Source organism: Nerophis lumbriciformis, linkage group LG04 (genome assembly GCF_033978685.3).
Source record: "Nerophis lumbriciformis linkage group LG04, RoL_Nlum_v2.1, whole genome shotgun sequence".
Lineage (NCBI taxonomy): Eukaryota > Metazoa > Chordata > Actinopteri > Syngnathiformes > Syngnathidae > Nerophis > Nerophis lumbriciformis.
This window is the reverse complement of record NC_084551.2, coordinates 12,038,618-12,063,065: the sequence shown is the minus strand read 5'-3', so window position 1 is coordinate 12,063,065 and position 24,448 is coordinate 12,038,618. Positions and strand designations below refer to the sequence as shown.

Below are 24,448 nucleotides of genomic sequence, written 5' to 3'. Positions count from 1 at the left end.
TCTCTTTGTGTTGAGTGAATCTTTAAAAGACAAGAGTTACACTTTTTGAAATAAATGAATTTTTCAAAGATATTACTTTAACTTATTGAGATGCACTACCGTATGTGTGCAAAGTCAAGCGATCAATTAACTCATCAAAATAGTGTAACATTCACACTGATTCTGCCCAAAAATAATAGTAGTAATGGCAACAGTAACCTTAACCTGGGAATGGTCGAGAAAAAGACAATCACTTTAAACTGACATTTACCCACATAAACGTGAGTAAATCGTGTACCGTTATATGTTCACTCATTTAAATCATATATGTTATAACAGTACCTGTCTAAAAAGACATTAAATGTTTCTGCAAAAAAAAATGGTTTGTTAACAAATAGTTTGTTTATTCTGTCCTATTCTATTGTCTTTTGGCATTCTGGCTTCCCCTCCCAGTCCAAAAGCAAACATGTTAGATGAATGAATAGCACACAGGTGCATTGATTGTTTGCCTTTATGTGTCCTGTAATCAATGTAAAACATTTTGGAATTGTTGTGAACCTTCATTTGGTAATTAAGACCATTAGTAAGGAGTGATCCTCAATCAATTTAATCAATCACTTTCATAATGCTCAGCTGTATTTTAATTTGAAAATATTATACACAAAACAAAACACATGTTTGCACAATATCAGCAATCTTCTCACAAACACACACACATAGTCTGGTTGCCGCAAATATAATAGTGAACATTTAATGTAACACAGATCTTTAAAAAAAAAAAATCAACAACAACATAGGATATATAATTTTTAAAACATGCTAAATAAACATACACCTGTTCAACATCTCTATTTATATTATTTCACAATGTAAATAAACTGTAAACAAAAGTCTTGAAAAGCCCCTGGCCTTTCATTTCAGGAGCTTTTTAAAATGATAGTGGATTCAATCATTTATTTTAATAATATGCTAGTAAATATTGGATATTAATTGGAGAACTCTTGTGAAAATCTAACATGAAACTGTGCTTTGTTCATAAAATAGCTGTCTGTGCCTTAGGTCTTCAGCTATTTGATAACCACAAATCTTACCATTGCTGCCTTATTCTGGTTTTGATGCAACATTTGCGCATCCCAAAAAACCCTTTCTGGCTGACGTTTTCCAGAAAAAACAGTGGTGAGCACTGAGCACTGGTTGTCACGAGATACATTTATAAGAGTTTGTGAAAATCTTAGGAAGTTCCCCTGCCCGACCAATTTAGGAGGGGCAAAATTATTAAACCAAGGGTAAGTAAACACACCAACCTCATGATATGGCCCTTCTACATCATGCAGAATAAGAAGAGTTTTAAACATAAGTCTGAGAAGGTATGGTGGGGCCTCTCTAAAAAGTACCTTTTAAAAGTGGTACGTAGAAGCCTGCTGTAGCCACAAGGAATGAACATGCATTATTCTCGCTCAGTGTGTGCGTCATTCAAGAGTGGAAGTGAGGAGACTCCAGGAAACGGAGGAACAAATTGGGATGTTCCATGAAAAAAAAACTGCACTGAATCATTACCATGAAGAGTGTGGCAAAGTTTTACACTTTGAAGTCCAGAAGGTTGCAGTCAATCTTGTAGTACACGTAAGGATAATACTCTTGCTGGCTCAAATTCAACCCTGGAATATCCATCGCTGACTGGAAAAGACAGAAGAAATACGCAGGCTTGTGTTTGGGAAAACTTAGCATCTCCCCAAATCCCTGTAAGTCACCATCATTGTACCAGGCGACTGCTTCCATTACAAAATGGAAACACCCCCAAGGCCTCAGAATCACAAAATGGACAAAGTATCAGCAACTGGTATTGACAAGGACGAGGTTGAAAGATGCACCCGAAAAAATCAAAGTGCAGCTTGTACATACTTTGTAAGGTTCTCTTAGTAAGCAAAGTTCTCACCAAGCATCCTGGTTCTCTTGACTTTAGTTTTGATGAGGGTTGTCACAATACCAGAATTTCAGTCATCAATAACTGTGAATTTTCACGATTTTTGATACTTATTTGGTACCATGACAAAAATAAAAACTAACCCATATACTTTCAAATTCACTACTTTATCGAAACCTGTTTCAATCTGTAAAGTATTTAAGATGACTGTACTTCAGCGTATTTTTGCCCAGAATATAAATTGCAGTAGCAGCTGCTAAGAGGTAACAATACATTCATATAAGAACAGCAGTGGCCAATAGTCTCCAAGTATATCAAAACAAACAATATTTTGCTTATTAATATGCTCATAATTAACAACAATAGCCAACAATTTTACATTCTAAAAAGAACAGCAGTGGCGTGAAACATTGAAGTATATAAAACAAATAATATTGTTCTTAATATTCCACCACTTAAGGTGGAAATTAAAGTAATAAAAAGTCCAAAACATATTTTTAAACTATTTAAACTACACTATTATTATGTTTCTTTTTGTTAGTCTTCTCTTTTTACTTGTATTTTTGTTCATTTAATTTTTACGCTGTTCCACTGTTTTATAAAAAAAAAAAAAAAAAGCTGTGTTACGCAAGTGGCCCCCGGGCCACATTTTAAACATCACAGGTTTACAGTATATTAAGCTGTCTTCTTAGCACTTATAGAAGAAGTGATAAAGGTTGAATAGCAACTTTGTGGGGGTTTTCTGCACACATACAGCAAACTCCTTGGGCTTGTGGTGGCGGATCTACGCTATCACTTGTGCGGCAAATACTTGACCGCTTCTATTTGATTAGTGAATAAATACATGACGTAAGACACACTCTACTTTGTCACTTCCTTTTCTCGTTTCACTTTTAATGGCACCTCAATAAAGTGGTGACACGGATCACCTTCTGCCAAGTCTTTCTCTGGCGAATCAGATGCGTTATGAAGTGTACGATGCAAATTACGACGCATTCTTCCACAGTGCCATTATAATTTGTTTATGAGCAAGGACAAATCGGAAGCGGCGAAACCGCATTAGTGACAGACTTCCACGAATAAGTAAATATATTGGAAACACTGGCGTTGACTCAGTGCTTACATGCCAAAAATTGGCGTGGCTCGCAAAGGAAAAAGTGTCGCCCAGTATTCGGTCCTAAACTTTAGAGGTGCGAATCTTTAGGAACCTCACTATTTGATTCAATTCCAATTGATGGGCTGACGATTCGCTTCAGAATCTATTATCGATTCAACACGATTCTCATTATATATTGTTTGGTACATAAATTTAAAATGATAATAAAACTTTTTTAAAACATGTTCCAGGTTACAAAACTCCTTACAGCTGGCGCGAATTATAGACAGTGTTGGCCTGAAAACATATTAAATTTTTATTTAAAAAAATTTAAATGTTATTTACAGAAATCACTGAACGTTGATCTAATAAAAGAAAATAGAGGAACCCCAACTCCCACCCAATCCCAGCTTTACAATACTTAGTATAGTAATTTACAAAGCAATTGAGAATACATAAAAATACAATACTTATTAAAGACAGTACTAAAAAAAAGGAAAACCAAAATAAATATCAAAGCAATGATGTCAATAATTATAACACTATAAATAATAGTTGGTTAATGTTCTTTAAACCAAAAATTGACAATAAATAAATGTGCAATATATATACATACATATATGTTCGTATATACTGTTTGTTTATATATATATATATATATATATATATATATATATATATATATATATATATATATATATATATATATATATATATATGTACTGTATATCTATATTAATATATATATATATATATATATATTTATATATATATATACTGTATATATATATAAATATATATATATATATATATATGTATATATATATATTTCTACTGCTTGTCCCGTTCGGGGTCGCGGAGGGGCTGGAGTACATACTTTTTTTCTTTCTTTTTTTTTTTAAATCGATTCTTAGAAATTATGAATCGATTTAGAATCGGAATATTAAAAAATGGCAATTTGGATGTGAATCGATTTTTTTGAGTACCTATAGTATCGATGTCATTTTTTGCATATTCGTATCAAAGCATCGATACTTTTGACAACCCTCGTCTACATATTGTAGTGGCTTTTCTTGATACAGTGAAATTATCTGTATAAATGGTGTTTTAGGTACTCACGTCAATAATTGCTGCAGCGCTGCTGTCCAGATGTTTGTATAACTCATTGAGCACCTCTCTCAGCTTCTTTGTAGTCTTCTTGCTTGGCTGCAGTAGCATGGCCTGAAAGTTCACCGGCAGTCCGTACCTGAAGAGCCCCCACATTTGCTAGTTACTCCTCAACAATAAAGTACGTCACTTATGAAGCAGTGCGCAACACATAATTGAGATGAACCAATGTGAATCTAAAATATGCAGGTAGAGGCACCTTAGAACAGATTCAACAAAAACCCTCAGGGCTTTAATGTGGATCCATGCGATGAAAGCCTCACTGAAGTTTACCTTCAGCCATCGAACAAGAGGGCCCTGCACCAAAGAAATACAGGTTAGGAGTCTTATTTACAGTATAATATTTGCACAAAACAGAGCTTGAAAGTTTCATACAGTGCATCTGGAAAGTATTCACAGTTTAGTTGTTCTTTTAAATACATTTGCTAAATTTAAAATAAATAAATAACTTTGTCTTTATGGGGTATTATCTGTAGAATTTTGAGAACAAAAATTAATTTATTCCATTCTGTAATAAGGCTGTAACATAACAACATGTAGAATAAGTGAAGTGTTGTGAATTCTTTCCGGATGCACTGTAGGACCACTTTTTACACCTGCGAAAGTGTGAAGTGAAGCTCGATGACTCACATATATAACTATGACTACATACAAGAGGATCCCCAGCTGGTCCCTATGGACTGGACTCTCACAATAGTAACCGTATCCACTCGGCATCCATTGCACCGATCAATCCTAATTATAGCGCTGCTCCATCGCAAAACCACACACATGATTCATGCTCTCATAAAACCAAACACTCCCATTTGAATTTTAAAAGAACGACAATAATTTGGAAAGTATCACATTATCATCATATTTGTCTCGGAAATATTACATGACACCACATCTAATAGCGTTAGCATCAAAAGGTATGCAGAACAGACTGTCAACAATATTTCATTCATTACAAACAATATGGTCACTATAAGTCCTGCAGAGAAAACTCAAAACAAAACAGACATCAATTTAAAACCCCTCATGATCAAACAATACTGCGGGCTGAAAAAATACCACAAATTACTACCTGATTATTTTCAGCAAGGTGTGAGAGAAAGAGGCTGGTGTGCATACAAACACTGTAATAAATGAGATCCCTGGTTAATACAGGCTAATGTGATATGTGGAAGTATTAAGCGGCTGATGTCAGAATATCAATAGGCCGCTTTCTCTGGTTCAAATCAGTTGATGTGTTTGGTAACTGTCCCTCCTGCCCGACGCGGTTCCTGCTCACATGCTGAAAGTTCCAAATCAAGGCAAGACATGTGATGTCACTCTCTTCTCTTATTGGTCAGCAGTGGGCCTAAGAATGTAAAATGAAACAGTCCATTGTTGATGATCTAATGATTTTACGGACGCAAGCAAATAACTCGATGCGCTTTAGGAGGACGTCACAAGAAAATTATCTTCTGTCTTACATCAGAGGGGTGTCCAAAGTGTGGCCCGCGAAACTAGTTCAAATAAAACAGAGGAAAGAGTGCTTGCGTGAAAAAATTCTATATCTTCAGTTAAAGTTAAAGTACCAATGATTGTCACACACACTAGGTGTGGTGAAATTTGTCCTCTGCATTTGACCCATCCCCTTGTTCCACCCCCTGGGATGTGAGAGGAGCAGTGAGCAGCAGCAGTGGGCACGCTCGGGAATCATTTTGGTGATTTAACCGCCAATTCCAACCTTTGATGCTGAGCGCCAAGCAGGGAGGTAATGGATCCCATTTTTATAGTCTTTGGTATGACTCAGCCGGGGTTTGAACTCACAACCTGCCGATCTCAGGGCGGACACTCTAACCACAAGGCCACCGAGCAGGTTCTCAATAGTGCATGGAAATCAAAATTCAGCTGCAGTTTCAGTTTTTTACTTAACAAGACTTATTATAGCATCATTTACTAGAGTTGTCACAACTGACAGAAGAAAACATTTAACTTCTGTCATTAATGGTTTGGTCTGTATTTATATCGCGCTTTACTATACCTGGAATGATACCCAAAGTACTTTACATCATACAACACATTCACCCATTCACACATGCATTCACACACTGATGGTGGATGACCTATAAGGAGCAAAGGTAGAGTCTTGCCCAAGGACAAAGCTAAAGCTAAACCTGGAAGCCTCAAGTTTCTATGCCGCCTCCAATATAAGGCCAACATTATTTATTCCCAAGCAATTACTTTCTAACCATAAATTCTTACAGCACTGCATTGATTACAACTGATCTGTTCAGAATCCCTTTTTCCAAGATTAGAATGAGATGACATTGTCCATTTTCTATAACAATCTGAAAAGTCGAGTTGCGATGGATTGAATGCCCTGAGAATACAACGACCTGGAAGAGTGAGAATATTCACAGGCATGCTTCTAAACACTTACAAATTGCTTCTTTTTGTCTGTAGACAGCCGAGTCATCTCTTCTTTATCTGCTTTCATTTCCCCTTCATTGTACTGAAAGTCTCTCACAGAGAACCTGCGAGCAGAGTGGAGTTGGACAACATTAAGATTCAATAAATATATTTGGTTTCAACATTTGCTGTGTGAAAATCAAGCTGGTCGAAGTGCTTTTGGTCTGTTTGATGAACCCCCACCTTTTGATTCAGATTCTGACATTTTAGTTAACCACTGACCCAGCTCTCTTGAACCATCAATCTATACGATCTAATAGGAGTGTCCCGATACAACTTAAAATTTCCGATAATTTTATTATTTTGTAGTGTAGAATGTTAGAAAAAGTTTGACAAAGTGAAATTACTCAGAGAACATTGGTAGGTATGAAAAGCACTAACTGTCTGTAGTACCCTTATGTTGTTTTTAAGTTGAAGTTGAGTGGTAATTGTATTTTGGCAACACCTCTTAGCCACAATAAATCATTAAGTTGAAAATGTAATGATGCAGACACGTGCTGTGACTTGGATTACGATAGTAACTAGTATATCATGCAAAAGCGCAGATTACAACGATTGAAATATTTTGTATAGTTCAAAACTTACGGTAATTTGAAAACATCACTGCACATCATAATGGCAGCTACAGTTTCGATCTTAAAGATCTAAAAAAAATATTTAGGAATGTCCGGCGGGCCGTGTTTAAAAGCTTAACGGGCCGCATGTGGCCCCCGGGCATTAATTTGCCCACGTCTGTTCTATAATATATCAGAGATTTTAGATGCAAGCTGATAAAATCCCATACTTGTTTTGTCTTTCCTAGAGTCAGTTCTCTTTAATACATTAGGAGCATGGTTCTAGACCTGCTCCATATAAATGATAAATGATAAATGGGTTGTACTTGTATAGCGCTTTTCTACCTTCAAGGTACTCAAAGCGCTTTGACACTACTTCCACATTTACCCATTCACACACACATTCACACACTGATGGAGGGAGCTGCCATGCAAGGCGCTAACCAGCAGCCATCAGGAGCAAGGGTGAAGTGTCTTGCTCAGGACACAACGGACATGACGAGGTTAGTACTAGGTGGGGATTGAACCAGGGACCCTCGGATCGCGCACGGCCATTCTTCCACTGCGCCACGCCGTCCCTAATATGTAAAGTACCTTGAGATAACTTTTGTTATGAATCAGTGCTATACAAATAAAAACATCTTACTTATTCTCTCTGGCTTTGTGTTTGAAGTCATCAATAGCTTTCAGGAATAAGGTCACGCTGAACAATCCACTGTCATTGTCTTCAAAAAGAAGACTATAAAAAAAGATAAATGTGTTATTGATCTGCACAAAAAAAAAAAACATAAAAATGTGTATCTGAGAATTGTGAAAGCATACGACAAAAAAGTACAAGTAGAAATAAAACAACTGTGCTACCAACACAAACACTTAATCTGGTTTCTCCATGTGAAAAACTTTTCTTTTTCAGACTTTGACATTGTCTTACTTGGACGATCGAGGCACCACCATCTCAGCAAGGCTTTCATATGTTTTCTGCCAGTCAGCATAAGATGTTCTGAAAATAAAACAGAGCAGCGTTCATACTTATATTCATACATTCCTTTTCCTGCTAACCCCCCATACATTTAAATGTACGCTAAAGTGGCGTTAAATACTCACTTTGGGACAACAACAAGCTGAGTGATAAGGTACTCAGAGTCAAGAACAAAGTCTTCCTTCTTGACAATGTCAGCCAGGCTTCTGGTCAGCAGGCTCCCCCTGTGGGCAGACAAATGTACTACTAAAACATGGCTTTAACCCAGAGGAGAGGTCAATGCTGACAAAGCATTTCAGAGTTGTGCTAACGCTGTCATGGTCACGCAAAGTCAATCATCCTTGCAGCTTGACCTATGAATAAGTATTGGTTGCAAATAAAAATAAGGGCTGTCAAATTAATTTTGATCAGTTTAATCAGAATTTGGAATTTGGGTGAATCATGATTAATTACAGGTGATTATTTGCATTCATAATTAAAATTTGCTCATTAAAAGACCTAAATATTTGTACACAAATGCAATTTTACTGTCAGAATGTCATCCAGCAACCTTTTTAAACATTTTCCTTAAATGCATGTCATTTATTTGCACACAACTTGCTGACGGTTATATCTAAAGTTCTTTCAGGCTGTAGGAGTGAAATTTGCCAACAAGCACACCAGTCATAGTCTTCTCACTCATTTTTGTACTAATGTATGCATTGATCTGATCACTGACCATATAGCGATTAAGGTAAAAGAACTCAAAATAAATTGCATGACTAATCCAAGTGTGCACATAATTAATGCAATATTTTTTTGTGATTAATCACATAAGTTAACTTGTTCATGCTGACAGCCCTTATAAAAAATAAACCACAGATGCCTCCTTTCAGATCTATTTGAATTTATTTCTAAAACTGTAAATTTATAATACCAAAGCTCAAACTATTAAATTGGAGAGAGCACATACAATATAATCAACTCCATCATTTCTGCCGTTTTCGCATCCTGTAGGTATAGTGATCATATGTCTAATTACTTTTGCGCCTAATCATTGTAATATTATTTAATCATCTATGTTCCTTATAGGGTTGTCAAAAATTAAAGCATGTAATCAGATTAATGATTATATTTTCATTTACATAAATCATAATTAATATCCATTAACACGTTATTGTGTTGTTTTTTCGGTTGATCAGGGCCTCAAGCTACGCATATTGAGATGCAACTGGCAATGCGAAACAATGTTTAATTCAATTAATAATGCAAATGAATTGATCTAGATCAGGGGTGTCAAACTCATTTTAGCTCAGGGCCCGCATGGAGGAAAATCTGTGCACAAGCGGGCCGGACTATTAAAATCATGGCATTGAAAATAAAAAATAAAGACAACTTCAGATTGTTTTCTTTGTCTAACTTTGGCCAAAAATAGAACAAACACATTCTGAAAATATTACAATAAAAATATAGAAAAAAAATACCGGCAGCGGTAAAGTTTAGATCCATGAAGGAAAGAAGAAAGTGAATGAATGTTTATAACTAAATACATTTACATATGCATAAAAATTTGTTTTTTTTTCGTATTATTTTTTTTCATGAATTAAGTAACGTTTATGACAACCTTTTTCCAAAACACAATATAGAATGTGAGATATAACAGGATAATGCATACATTTATCATTTGTTTTCAAAACGGTTACAAAAAAGTTGGACCCCCAAAATTTACTGTGGGACCCCATTTTTATGACTTGATGGGGTCCCTGGGACCCCATTTTGAAAATTCGTAGCGCCAACACTGATGAAGTATTGGTGCGTGCAAAACAGCAGCAGATGGCTGTGGCCTGCGGGCCGGTTCTAATACTAATCAAATATCATCCCGGGGGCCATAGATCATTCATTCGCGGGCCAGATAAGGCCTAGACTTTGACACCCATGATCTACATAAAACTGTTAATTTGGACAGCTCTAATTCGCTTTTCACTTACGCGTTCTTCCTTTCTAAATTCTGTAGGGTTCCTTTCAGGTTGTTATAAGCTGATGCTCTGGTCTTCAAATCGGTGTCAATTTGCATGACTTGCTGTAAAATGCACACCACAAAAACAAATTCACCAATTCATTAATCCCACACTTATTGACCATAAAGGGAAACTGCACTTTTTTGGAATTTTGCCTATCGTTCACAATCATTATGAGAGACAAGAACACAAATGTCTTTTTTTTAGGATTCGAAAAAAAATGTAAACGCTTGCAAGGTGCGGCTAATGGGAGTCACCGTTGTAGCTTTCAAAGCCCTCTAAAACAACTTCAAAACCCACCATTAACGTTTTGTATACACGCTTTAAGTATGTATATAATGTAGTAAAAGACATGTTCATACCAACACGTAATATGCACAATATTTACCGTATTTTGGTAATTTCCTGGGCGCAACACTAAATTGTCCCAAGTGTGTGAATGTGAGTGCGAATGTTTATCTGTCTATCTTTGTTGGCTCTGCGATGAGGTGGTGACTTGTCCAGAGTAGGGCTGCAACAACTAATTGATTAAATCTATTAAAATCGATTATAAAAATAGTTGGCGATTAAATTAGTCATCGATTCGTTGGATCTATGCTATGCGCGGAGGCAATTTTATTATTTTTTTAAATAAACCTTTATTTATAAACTGCAACATGTACAAACAGCTGAGAAACAATAATCAAAATAAGTATGGTGCCAGTATGCTGGTTTTTTTCAATAAAATATTGGAAAGGATAGAAATGTAGTTTGTCTCTTTTATCCGATTATCAATCGATTAATCGAAGTAATAATCTACAGATTAATCGATTATCAAATTAATCGTTAGTTGCAGCCCTAGTCCAGAGTGTACCCTGTTATTTGCATGAGTGCAGCTGGGATAGGCTCCAAACACCCCAACGCCACCCCAAAAGGGAATTCAGTAGAAAATGTATGGATTAATGGCATTTATGTCAGTGCCCATCGCAACACACTTCTTCCTTCAGGAAACAAATGTTTGTTCTACTCCCGGCAACAAACACGTGTGTGTTCTAATCATGACAGACTTGATAATAGACGACGAATATGGCGATTTTTGGACAAATGAGGTTTCACAATCTTATCTTTTTGAACCTGGATGTATGGAGGATCACCTGCTGGTTATAAAAGCTTAGTGACCACGAAGAGAGGGTGAAACGTTGGAGCAGGTGGAAGCCAAGAGAGTCAGGACTGGCGTTACTTGACAAGTGAAAATGTGGAGCTTGAAGCCAAGCTATGTCGACAGAAATGGAGTACATACCTAAAAAAAACTCCCCAAAAATATCCATGGCCAGCTTGACCAAACGGACAAATGTCCATCAAGTGAGTCACTTTAATATTGATCATGATGCATGCAGCACATCAACCTTGTTAGTGCAACGACATACACTGTCAAGCTAGCTGTGTCCAAACAAAACATGAAATGGTGAATATTTAACAAACACTGTAATATGATTGTTCATCTTTTTCAGTCAGTAAGATTGGTGTCCTATCGCATCGTATTGTGCATTACAAACTCAAAAGACACTCAGCTGCTGACTTAGTAGCTGGCTTATAGCTAATGCCGTAGCATGCCGTCGCAGGGTGAAGTGTTATTACACTAGAACAGGGGTCGGCAACCTTTACCAGTCAAAGAGCCATTTTGATCAGTTTTGCAAATTATAGAAAACAATGGGAGCCGCAAATTTTTTTTGAAATTTTAAATGAAATAACACTGCATACAAAGTTTTATTTTTGCTTTGTGCTATGTATAAATCAGGGTTCTCAGACACGCTGACCATACCTTTATATGGAATTTGAAAGCTGGTGCGGCACGCGGGTTTTAAATGAATGGCGCTTGTCAGCGTCATGCGTGCCGTGATGGTACAGCATATAGCACCCACTACAACCAGCGTGCCTGATCAGCCACACGTTGTATAGTGTTTCCGCTTGCTCACGTAGGTGACAGCAAGGCATACTTGGTCAACAACCACACAGGTTACACTGACGGTGGCGGTATAAAAAAAACTATAACACTCTTACTAATAATGCGCCACACTGTGAACCCACACCAAACAAGAATGACAAACACATTTCGGGAGAACATCTGCACAGTAACACAACATAAACACAACAGGACAAATACCCAGAATCCCATGCAGCCCTAACTCTTCCGGGATACATTATACACCCCGCTACCAAACCCCGCCCACCTCAACCGACGCGCAGGGGGGGGCATTGTTAGTAAGAGTGTTAAAGTTGTTTTATATGGTCACCGTCAGTGTAACCTGTGTGGCTGTTGACAAAGTATGCCTTGCTGTCACGTACGTGTGCAAGCAGAAGATGTATATTGTATAACAAGTGTTGGGCTGGCACGCTGTTAACACAGATTGTAGAGAGCGCCAAATGTTGTACCATCATGGCACGCCCTTATTATAGCTGTAAGGTTGAAAATCGGTGAATATTAATCCCGGGAGTTTTCTGCGAGAGGCACTGAAATCCGGAAGTCTCACGGGAAAATTGGGGGGTTCAGAAAGTAAGCTGCTGAGCCGCATCAGAGTGATCAAGGAGCCGCATGCGGCTCCGGAGCCGCGGGTTGCCGACCCCTGCACTAGAATAACAGTACTGCAGTGTTTGCTCTTACAATAACAATGTCGTGATTGCTTGATTATTATACAGGTTACGTAATGAAGTATTGTTGGCGGGTTTTGGATGCATTTTTAGAGTGACTTAAAGGCCAAATGTATTGCTCCTATTAGCAGCATTGCTAGCTAACTAAAACCAGCCAATTATTAGAATAAATTAATACATTTTAAAAACGTGTTTTTGTCTCTCATTAGGATTGTGAACGATAGGCAAAAATTCCCCAAAAAGTGCAGTTCCCCTTTAATGCAGCAAGCACACTGTTGCAGAATTATGCAATAAATCCAGACTTAGTTCTTCAAAACACCATGCTCAAAAATAAACAAATGTGAACCTGTTATTCGCCATATTTGCCAACATTACTACCTTTGAGATTATTTCAGAAATGTTTTTCAGTGATTGCTTGATGGGGTACTTGGCCATGTCCCATTGAAACCGCGTGATGTAGGTGACGAGATCAACTGAAAAAAAAAAAAAAAGATTTGTCAAGCAGCCATTGTTATAATTTCGATTTAAAATCTAAAGGATAAAACATCCATGTGAGATGATTCTGTTAATTATTACTGGTTAGTCACACATAATAATTTTAGCTACTAAAACTAAATTTAGAACAATCACTGTACCTCCATTGGCCAGCAAGTTCTCCTGCACTTTGTCTCGACTGTCCTCCAGCACGTCGGCCATGTACTGGGCCACTTTCTTCACCACACTGTGATGAGCCAAGAGTAGTCACAACATGTTATGCCAAAACAAACTCTGTGCACAAAGCCAGCGTAAATCCCACATTCACTCTCCATGCCTTCTACAAAGTGATCCTCCAAATAGTCTACAAGCGCACACACAAAAGATTAATTTTCCATATGTTGGATGGAAATTACAACAGGGAACTCACTTAAAGGCAGGTTTAAGTTAAAACAAGTTGTGAGGTTGAGTTTTCTCACACATTCTTGGAAATGTGTGAGGAAGCAAAGCAGGGTAAAGACGGTACTCACTGTGTGTCACATTTAAACGTCAGTATTTCCAAAGGACTATAAAGGACAGCCCAACATACTTGCAGAACATACAGTAAGTCACTGACTATAAATATGACTAATGAAGGTGCTGTTGGTGTGCCACCACACCGCAAAGCTAGACTCAGGAGCATGTGAAATTCCTCATTGTTACAAGAGAAGGGTTGGGAATAAATCAGTGCCACCAAGGAGCTGGGAAATGCTGCATATAATAGGACAAGAAGGATGTTATAATCAAATAGGCACTAAGTATGAGAAAAAACCCTGACTTTTTTCATCTAACTTAAGAGTGCCCTTATTAAAAGTTGAATAAGTTTTTATACTTAGGTTATCTAATTTGTTAACATTTAGCAATAATGTTATAGAATGTATTACAATGGCACCATTTGTTATGCATGATTCGTTTTTGACGGAAATGTTTTGCCAACAGTGTTTGTCCCAGTTTTAATAAACGTGTTTGTCTGCCCGCATCGCGTTGCATTTCGATGGAGGGTTGCGGAGTCCCGACAGTGTGAAGTGTTGTGCCGTAAAGCACTGTGTATCTTGTGTAGTTTTAAGAGATTGTACTGAACATTGAGCCGAAAGCTCGGGCTTTTAACTTGATGCACTCTCGTCTCTCAATCTGCAGAGACGGGTTCAAACCCCGGGAAGGATGCAGGGGCTGGACCAGGCAGTTACACTGGTTCCATGACCCGGATCGAGAGTATGTGTAACGGACGGCAGCTAGTGTGGCTGTGCGAAGGTACCTGTGTATTCCACACTCCCTGACACTTTAAGAATTTACCATTGCCGACTGTTCTCGCCTCTCAATCAGCGGTCATTGGTTTGAATCCAGGGAAGGACAACTAGGGCGGGACTAGACCCACAGTCATTGTCTATGCATCTTTAGATATAACGTGAGTGCCAGCACTTCAGTAAAGAAAGTTAAAAACAATACTGAGTTCAAGAAATAACTAAGGGCCTGATTTACTAAGACCCAAACACCACACGGTAAACAGCATGTACAATCTATACAAAAGCGTGTACTATTAGTGGGGGTGTTGTGTGTGATCTACTAACACTGTGTGTGCAAGTGAAAAGTGGTACAGACCACTTTATTTAAATGAGGATTTTGCATGTATTAGATGGGGCATCCCCACGGAGACTCTTATTTACTGTACATTCAAGTTGTCATGCTCTTACCGGTAGTGTTTTGCTGTTTTCAAACAAGCAGTAGACATCTAACACTTCCTATGGGCATTTTAGATGCAGTCCGGCAGTGCATTTACAATAAAACCACTTTTTTTTCAATTACTCCTTTCAGGACGCTAAATAATGCACATTTAAATACGTTTTTTTCATATAAAAAGTATATTTTACGTGATAAAAAAGAACGCCATTAAAAAAAAAATACTAAAGGACAACAAACACATCAATTGAATGTGTTTTAATCAGCCCCTTGAATCCTCTAGCAGCTGTAAAATTATAAATTGATGTTGCTGAATAGACGATATGTCTATTTTCTTTTTTTTTCTGACAGTCAATAATTCCCGTCTGTCCATTGTGTGTCTATGCCATGTGTAAAAGTGTCAGTTTGCACGTCCTTCTGACACATGCTAAATAAAATGTTTTATAGTGCTCCAAAAGTGTTGATAAATCCCATTGCGCGTGCTAAATAATTGTATTTGCATCTTGTCTTCCCAGTGTTGTGGGCGTTTTGAAGATCAGCGTATTTTTTGCAAATTAATGAAGACAGAGATGTAAAATGGATGCCACGCCTTATTCTGCTAATTTAAGAGACACAATCCACTTTGCACATGTTTAGTAGATCAGCTTTGTGTGTGCTATCAAGTTTGTACATGTTTTAGTACACACAAACCTTTAGTAAATCAGGCCCTCAATACAGAGGTGGCGCCCATGTGTTTCCTTCCTCTTTTACCTCGACACTTATAAACCCTTAGCCATCAAACGTCTTCAATAAAGGTAAAATTGATGTTAAATGTTTATCGAGCCAATTCATTTGTCATATGTTGTTTTCTATTTCCTCTATAAAATGTGTTCATATTTTTGGGTGTGTGGGATACATTAGTTGGATTTACATTATTTGTTATGGAACATTCCTTATGTTTTCGTACGATTAAGTCTTTGTAGGATCTTTTAGAACGAATTACTGACAAAAACTGAGGTACCACTGTACTTTAATAATTAGTGATGTCGAACACTTAATTTGAAAAAACAGATTAATCACACTTTTAAATTTTGATTAATCACAATTTATCACAATTACTTGTTTTCATAGTTTAAATTGACTTTAAAAAAAGCCCCAATGTTTTTATAAAAACACTATTTTATGATCAGAATGTCATAGAGCAGTGGTTCTCAAACTTTTTTCTCCAAGCACCACCTCAGTAAAACTTGGCTCTCCAAGTACTACTAACATAACCAACATTAAAATACAGGTAAATGGGCATGGACGTTCAAAATAGAATGTGTGATTAATATGCTTTTATACTGATTAATGTAATAATTTATAGTACAAAACCCAAAACCAGTGAAGTTGGCACATTGTGTAATTCGTGAATAAAAACAGAATACAATGATTTGCTAATCCTTTTCAACTTATATTCAATTGAATAGACTGCAAAGACAAGATATTTAATGTTCGAACTGAGAAACGTATTTTTTTTTGTGCAAATAATCATTAACTTAGAATTTAATGGCAGCAACACATTGCAAAAAAGTTAGCACAGGGGCATTTTTACCACTGTGTTACATGGCCTTTGCTTTTAACAACACTCAGTAAACGTTTGGGAACTGAGGACACCAATTTTTGAAGCTTTTCAAGTCGAATTCTTTCCCATTCTTGCTAGATTTACAGCTTAAATTGTTCAACAGTCCAGGGTCTCTGTTGTGGTATTTTAGGCTTCATATTGCACCACATATTTTCAATGAGAGACATGTCTGGACTACAGGCAGGCCAGTCTAGTACCCGCACTCTTTTACTATGAAGCCAAGCTGTTGTAACACGTGGCTTGGCATTGTCTTGCTGAAATAAGCAGGGGCGTCCATGATAACGTTGCTTAGATGGCAACATATGTTGCTCCAAAACCTGTATGTACCTTTCAGCATTAATGGTGCCTTCTCAGATGTGTAAGTTACCCATGCCTTGGGCACTAATACACCCCCATACCATCACAGATGCTGGCTTTTCAACTTTGCGCCTATAACATTCCGGATGGTTCTTTTCCTCTTTGGTCCGGAGGACACGACGTCCACAGTTTCCAAAAACAATTTGAAATGTGGACTTGTCAGACCACAGAACACTTTTCCACTTTGCATCAGTCCATCTTAGATGAGCTCGGGCCCGGCGAAGCCGGCAGCGTTTCTGGGTGTTGTTGATAAATGGCTTTCGCTTTGCGTAGTAGAGTTTTAACTTGCACTTACAGATGTAGCGACAAACTGTAGTTACTGACAGTGGTTTTCTGAAGTGTTCCTGAGCCCATGTGGTGATATCCTTTACACACTGATGTCGCTTTTTGATGCAGTACCACCTGAGGGATCGAACGTCTGTAGTATCATCGCTTACGTGAAGTGATTTCTCCAGATTCTCTGAACTTTTTGATGATCGTAGATAGTGAAATCCCTAAATTCCTTGCAATAGCTCGTTGAGAAATGTTGTTCTTAAACAGTTCGACAATTTGCTCACGCATTTGTTCACAAAGTGGTGACCATCGCCTCATCCTTGTTTGTGAATGACTGAGCATTTCATGAAAGCTGCTTTTATACCCAATCATAGCACCCACCTGTTCCCAATTAGCCTGTTCACCTGTGGAATGTTCCAAATAAGTGTTTGATGAGCATTCCCCAACTTTCTCAGTCTTTTGCCACTTGTGCCAGCTTTTTTGAAACATGTTGCAGGCATCAAATTCCAAATGAGCTAATATTTGCCAAAAATAACAAAGTTTTCCACGTCGAACATTAAGTATCTTGTCTTTGCAGTCTATTCAATTGAATATAGGTTGAAAAGGATTTGCAAATCATTGTATTCTGCTTTTATTTACGATTTACACAACGTGCCAACTTCACCGGTTTTGGGGTGTGTAATTAATTGTGCGCGTTAGCGCATTAATTTTGCCAGCTCTATTAATAATACTTTTACGATTAACAATATGGCTCAATCTTGCAAGTAATAAATGGTAATAATCGTTTGCGATTTACCAGGACACAAAGCTATCAATGAACCACTTCATATTTATAAAACCATATCCGTCACAAAGTATTGTGGAACCCACATTGGTTCAATAATCTAACCATGACTGTGCAAATATCTTACCTCTCAACAAAAGAATCAAATTTGGCTAATTCATCCGACAGCCCAACCAAAACATCGAGTGTTCCAACCTGTTTGCAGACACAAAAACAGAAAAAAAAACATTGTCACATTATCATTAATAACATGAGTCTAGACAGAGGTGGGAGTCAGGCAGGTTGTGTTTAAACGGTGGCTTGTGGGGTCCAGTCGGCCTACAGGGACAACCAAGAGGCGCTGTGTACTTAGGATGGCGCCTCGTTGTCCTGAGCCACTCATGCATTACTAAAGGTTCCAGAAGCCTGTTTCAACCATGTGTGGCATCAAGATCAACGGGGTTACTTCACCTTCAGCACAGAGAGGACCCCAACCAGACAAGTTGAGCTGCTTTGGATGAAAACTTCACCCAATCAACACTTCAACATGCAAACAACAGCTCTCTTTAAAGGTGGCTTCCCATTCACAGAGGCAGCCTATTCTTGACAGAGGATTCTTAAGGTGAGTGTATTGGATTCAGTGCAATTTTTCACATTTCATGAATAAATAAGTAATTATTCCATAAGTAAAAAACGAGCACATATAGAAAACTTAGAAGAGTATGGCAACATTTTTTCAAAAATAAATATGGCATATTTTCAGATTAGACAATTAATTACCAAGATCTGGCACATAAACTTGTATAATGCATTCTACCTAACAAAGATAAGTAGGCAGATTTGTTGTGATTGTGAGAGCATTTGACAGTTTGAACTAAGCTTTAAACAGATTACTTGATACTAAAGATGGCCCTATCCTGATCATGGGATCAGATCAGGCCTTTTTTTAACGGATCGGCGATCGGATGATGATCTTTACCACAGCTGTGTCCAAGTGTTTGCATGGCTAGAGGTTGTACTCACTTGGAAGAAACCTTCAAAAGGGATGCACGCTCAGAGAATCAATTACATTTCCGTATTCCTTTTTACACACATGCAGGAGTTGCATGAATTCTAGGAGGCTGCGTGTCTTGCCAGAACACCGGCTGCAATTTGAGAGCAAGCTGCAACGAATGCTCCGTCTATACACAGTGTGAAGCCGCTTCTAAAGGTACTAATCCTCACAACTATGGCAGAAAATAAACTAAGTTTAATCATCACTGGAGGAAAGAAATGGTTAAGCATGCTAGACACGCACACACCGAGCAGGACGACACAACAAGCAAACCACAATCGATACCCAGTATAGTATCAGTATATAAACGATACTGAAGTAATAGATCTTTTTTTTCTTGTTCTTATTACAAAATCATGTTTTTTGTTGTTTTTATTATTGTTTACAAACTCAGGGAGTAAGTCTCGGGATACAGGAAGACTTTGAGGGAATATCCCAAATGATTTAAATGGGAGCCAATAGTAGTTTTTGCTTTTATTTAGAAGTAATAGATTTTATATATATATATATATATATATATATATATATATATATATATATATATATATATATATATATATATATATATATATTTGTTTCTTGTTCTTATTACAAAATCCTGTTTTTGGTTGTTTTTGTTATTGTTTACAAACTCACAGAGTAAGTCTATGGATACAAAAAGAATTTGAGGGAAAACTCCAAATAATTTAAAAAGTAGTTTTTGCTTTTATTTAGTTTTTGTGCACTGGCCAAATAATTTTGTTAAACAAATTGTATGTCGCCTTCAATACCACAAATTCAATACTTCATCTGATTTACAACAATACTAACAAAGACTACATTTAATAAGATAAGCTTTACACGAATGAGTTATTGTGTTTACTTAAGTTACTTGCTATAAAACATTTTCAATTCTATAATCTATTGTCAAAGTACTCGAAATCGGATCGGCTCTACAGCCAAAAAATTGGATTGGGATTGGATGCCAAAAATGTTGATTCGAACATCCCTACTTGATGCAGCTCTACCCAAGGACGTCACTAAGCTCGAAAGATAGGGAGATGTTTAGCCACTAAATGAGCGTCAAGGAATGCCTGCCCCAGATGGCTCATTTTTCCTTTCCCGGTCAATTTTATATTTAAAAAAAAAAAAAAAAAAATTCGTCCAAACAAGTGGCAATGAATCTAAAAATCTAAAACACTGTTGAATAATTACCCTCTATCTTCTTGCATGTTCATTGCAAAATAAAGCTATTTATTTCTTCCTACTACTGGTATTTGTTTATGTACATATGCATTAAATCTCATCCATTAAACAGACGGCAACATAATAATTTGGCCCACTGATTAAATGATTTCGGCAAAAGTAGCTTAGTTCAAAATACTTGTCAAATATGACAGCCCAGAACAGATTCAATATGATTGCTTCTAAAAACACTTATTCTATATTCTCGCTGATTTGTACATGCCTAAACTAATTTCGTAACTATAACTATAGGGGGTTTAGGAACATTTTAAACCTAATGAAAGTATACCTAATGACATCCATTGCTTTACCATACGTTCAAGTAGGTGTGTGCAACTGCTTTAATCTGAAGTTGGTGCATCTGATGGCATTGTGAATCAATAGTTGACAATTAAAAAAACAAGGAATCCACACTAACCTTCAGGTCTGGGATGCTGAACTTGTGGTTGGTAGAAAGATTATTGGTGCGTGTGGTTGCCGTCATCATTTTGTCCCATGTTTGCTGGCAGGTTTTCTCTCCCGGAGCAGAGATCAACCAAAACTCAGTCATGATCCTGCTTGGGCTAGAGACCAATCTGAGGGGGAAATATGTGTATTTTGAAATGTAAGTGGAATAACATTCAATTCAGTTCAGTTTCAGTCTATTTCGAACATGCATACGATACAATGTAATTCATCACACGTTTCCAGTTGTTTTATTAGAGCACGTTCGAAAAGGAGTATTTAATTGATTGATTGATTGAAACTTTTATTAGTAGATTGCACAGTACAGTACATATTCCGTACAATTGACCACTAAATGGTAAGACCCGAATAGGTTTTTCAACTTGTTTAAATCGGGGTCCACTTAAATCGGTTCATGGACTATCATCATAATACCGTCATCACACAAGTTAATCATCAGAGTATATACATTGAATTATTTACATTATTTACAATCCGGGGTGTGGGATGTGGAGGGGGGGGTTAGGTTTTGTTGATATCAACACTTCAGTCATCAGAGAAATGGACATTAAAACAGTGTAGGTCTGACTTGGTAGGATATGTACAGCAAGTAGTGGACATAGAGAGAGAGAGATCAGAAAGCATAAGAATAAGTATCTACATTTGATTATTTACAATCCGGGGAGGTAGGATGTGGAAGGGAGGGTGTTAGTTTAGGGTTGAAGTTGCCTGGAGGTGTTCTTTTAGTGCGGTTTTGAAGGAGAATAGAGATGCCCTTTCTTTTACAACTGTTGTATACTATGTTAATCCTACCCCTTTTCATAAAATAGCAATTTTATCCAATTTCCTTGTTCTCTGTAACAGAACAGTGAACAAATAAATAATAAATAAATAATATACCTGAGTAAGCAAACAAATATTAAATAGATAAATAACCTTTGTCTCAATAAAAAAAGGGAAAAAAAGGGTTTAAGATGTTCATCATAATTCTTGTTCTGTGTACTTTGTGAACACTTGTAGTTTGAACAGTCTCTTAAACTGAATCATATTGGTGCTCTGTTTGACTTATTTGGTTAATCCATTCCATAATTTAATTCCACATACAGATATGCTAAATGTTTTAAGTTTTGTACGAGCATACACGTTTTAAATTAGATTTTCCTTTAAGGTTATATTTTCTCCTCATTTGTTTTAATGCTTAAACAGAAACCAACGTACTTTGCGCAACATTTGAAGTTACATTTGTAGTGTCACAACACAATATCATACGATTTAATATGGGATGCCGTTCCACCCTAAAATTACAAACTACAGATATTGGAAGCTAACTATTACTAGAATTAGTATTAAATGTTGGTAATCAACTAAAGAATAGGAAATAAAATATTACAGATTCGCAAATTAGACGGTCCTCGCCACCGCAGCATATGTGCTGTGCTGAAAAACACTGAAACAAGCTGACGGTAGATTTTTTTGGAAGAATATTTGACTTACCTATGTATTAAACTGTGGTCGTCGGCAGAGAAATGTAACCTTTATAGCGTATTACTGAATGTTAAATGATATTCGCATCGTTGCCATACAGTTAATGAAGTCTCCTGACAGCATCAGTCAGAGTCAGCTGACTAGCTAGAGGAAGCGGAAGCGGAAGTGCTAAACAACATACAACAAGACTCGCGAGCGCCAACAGCTGGTGGCTCAGTGTTACTGCAGTAGTCAATCGCAGAAGATAGGTCAACTCAACACAGAAAGTGTATTTATTTCTTCTAAAGGTATACTAGATATTATAAAAAAAATCAAATATGAATGTATTTATTTTTCAATAATACAAATGTACTATTTAAAATAAACTTAATAAATAAATAAATGGGTTATACTTGTATTTATTTTGTAATAATAAAAATGTACTATTTAAAATAAACTTAATGAATAAATAAATGGGTTATACTTGTATAGCGCTTTTCTACCTTTAAGGTACTCAAAGCGCTTTGACAGTATTTCCACATTCACCCATTCACACACACATTCACACACTGATGGCGGGAGCTGCCATGCAAGGCTCTAACCAGCAGCCATCAGAAGCAAGGGGTGAAGTGTCTTGCCCAAGGACACAACGGACGCGACTAGGATGGTAGAAGGTGGGGATTGAACCCAAGTAACCAGCAACCCTCCGATTGCTAGCACGGCCACTCTACCAACTTCGCCACGCCGTCCCATTTAAATAAAAAAGCTATTTATTCATTCATATTTGACCTTTTTTTTTTTAAACATTGTGTATAATTTAGAAGAAATAAATACCTTTCTGTGTTGAGTTGAACAAAATATCAACATAACTACTCATTCATGTATTAATTTTGTAATAATAAAAATTAACTATTTAAAATAAGCTTTAAAAAATAAGCTATTCATTAATTCTTGAGTATTTATGTTGATATTTAGGTTTTGTATATGGATTAATTGGATTTACATTTTAATCTGTTTTTTTATTCATTATTAATTGATTTCATGGGAAGTTTTCGAAAACCGGGATAACACTGCTTCATTGATAATTAGTGCTTTCACACATTCATTTTCATTAAAAAAAATTACATTTTCTTAACAAACAGATTAATCACACTTGCAGTTCATTATTTGTTTGCATCATTTAAATTAACTCTAAAAAAGACCCCAATATTTTGACACAAACGCAATTTTATGCTCAGAATGTTATAAATAATTAATCGCTGCAAGATATGCAAATTACCTTGGTTGTATTTTATTTTATCGTAATCTTTGCACTGGTATGCATTGACAATTGTCCATCCCCAGTTAAGTTTTATTAATTGATATAAATTACGTGTTTAATCTGCATTTATACGTGATACATTTTATCTTTTTTTGTGATTAATCGTGTGTGTTAGCTTTGATAACTCTATTAATAATACTTTTGCAATTCACAATATGGCTCACTCTTGGTTTTTTTAAATTATTATTAGAATAAACAAATACATTTATGAGTTTTTATGTTGATATTTTGGTTGCGTATATGGATTAATTGGATTTACATTTTAATAATTTTGTATTCATTATTCATTCATCCTATGGGACGTTTTCCAAAACCGGGATAACACTCTACTTCATAATAATTAGTACTTTCAAACATTTAATTTCTTAAAAATGTTTTAATTTTCTTAAAAAACAGATTAATCACACTTGCAGTTCATTATTTGTTTGCATACTTTAAATTAACTCTAAAAAAGACCCCAACATTTTGACACAAATGCAATTTTATGCTCAGAATGTCATAAATAATTAATCGCTGCAAGATATGCAAATTACCTTGGTTTTATTTTATTTTATCGTAATCTTTGCACTGGTATGCATTGACAGTTGTCCATCCCCAGTTAAGTTGTATTAATTGATATAAATTACGTGTTTAATCTGCATTTATACGTGATACATTTGATCTTTTTTTGTGATTAATCGTGTGTGTTAGCTTTGATAACTCTATTAATAATACTTTTGCAATTCACAATATGGCTCACTCTTGTTTTTTTTAAATTATCATTAGAATAAACAAATACATTTATGAGTTTTTATGTTGATATTTTGGTTGCGTATATGGATTAATTGGATTTACATTTTAATCATTTTTTATTCATTATTCATTCATCTTATGGGACGTTTTCCAAAACCGGGATAACACTCTACTTCATTAATAATTAGTACTTTCAAACATTTCATTTCTTAAAAATGTTTTAATTTTCTTAAAAAACAGATTAATCATACTTACAGTTC

The 24,448-nt window shown here is 36.3% G+C and overlaps 1 protein-coding gene across 1 annotated transcript; it reads right to left on the bottom strand.

The window, feature by feature from the left end:
• Nucleotides 1–597: 597 nt before the first annotated feature.
• Nucleotides 598–22,311, bottom strand: LOC133596220 (V-type proton ATPase subunit C 1-A-like). Its single transcript, XM_061948995.2, has 13 exons — nt 22,166–22,311; nt 20,646–20,802; nt 18,098–18,165; nt 13,399–13,484; nt 13,142–13,236; nt 10,106–10,197; nt 8,264–8,362; nt 8,091–8,159; nt 7,806–7,898; nt 6,577–6,670; nt 4,366–4,463; nt 4,119–4,245; nt 598–1,656 (listed from the first exon to the last, which is right to left on the bottom strand). Exons 2-13 carry the CDS (start codon nt 20,775–20,777, stop codon nt 1,558–1,560), a joined length of 1,152 nt encoding a protein of 383 aa, XP_061804979.1. The 5' UTR covers nt 20,778–20,802; nt 22,166–22,311; the 3' UTR covers nt 598–1,557.
• Nucleotides 22,312–24,448: the final 2,137 nt, after the last annotated feature.

Excerpts from the sequence above, each read along its gene's own strand:
- LOC133596220 (XM_061948995.2), bottom strand. The coding sequence starts at position 20,777 with ATGACTGAGTTTTGGTTGATCTCTGCTCCGGGAGAGAAAACCTGCCAG. Across the intron at positions 18,166-20,645 it reads TCAGCATCCCAGACCTGAAG|GTTGGAACACTCGATGTTTT; the intron begins GTTAGTGTGGAT and ends GTCTGCAAACAG. Across the intron at positions 4,246-4,365 it reads TTTGTTGAATCTGTTCTAAG|GTACGGACTGCCGGTGAACT; the intron begins GTGCCTCTACCT and ends GGGGCTCTTCAG.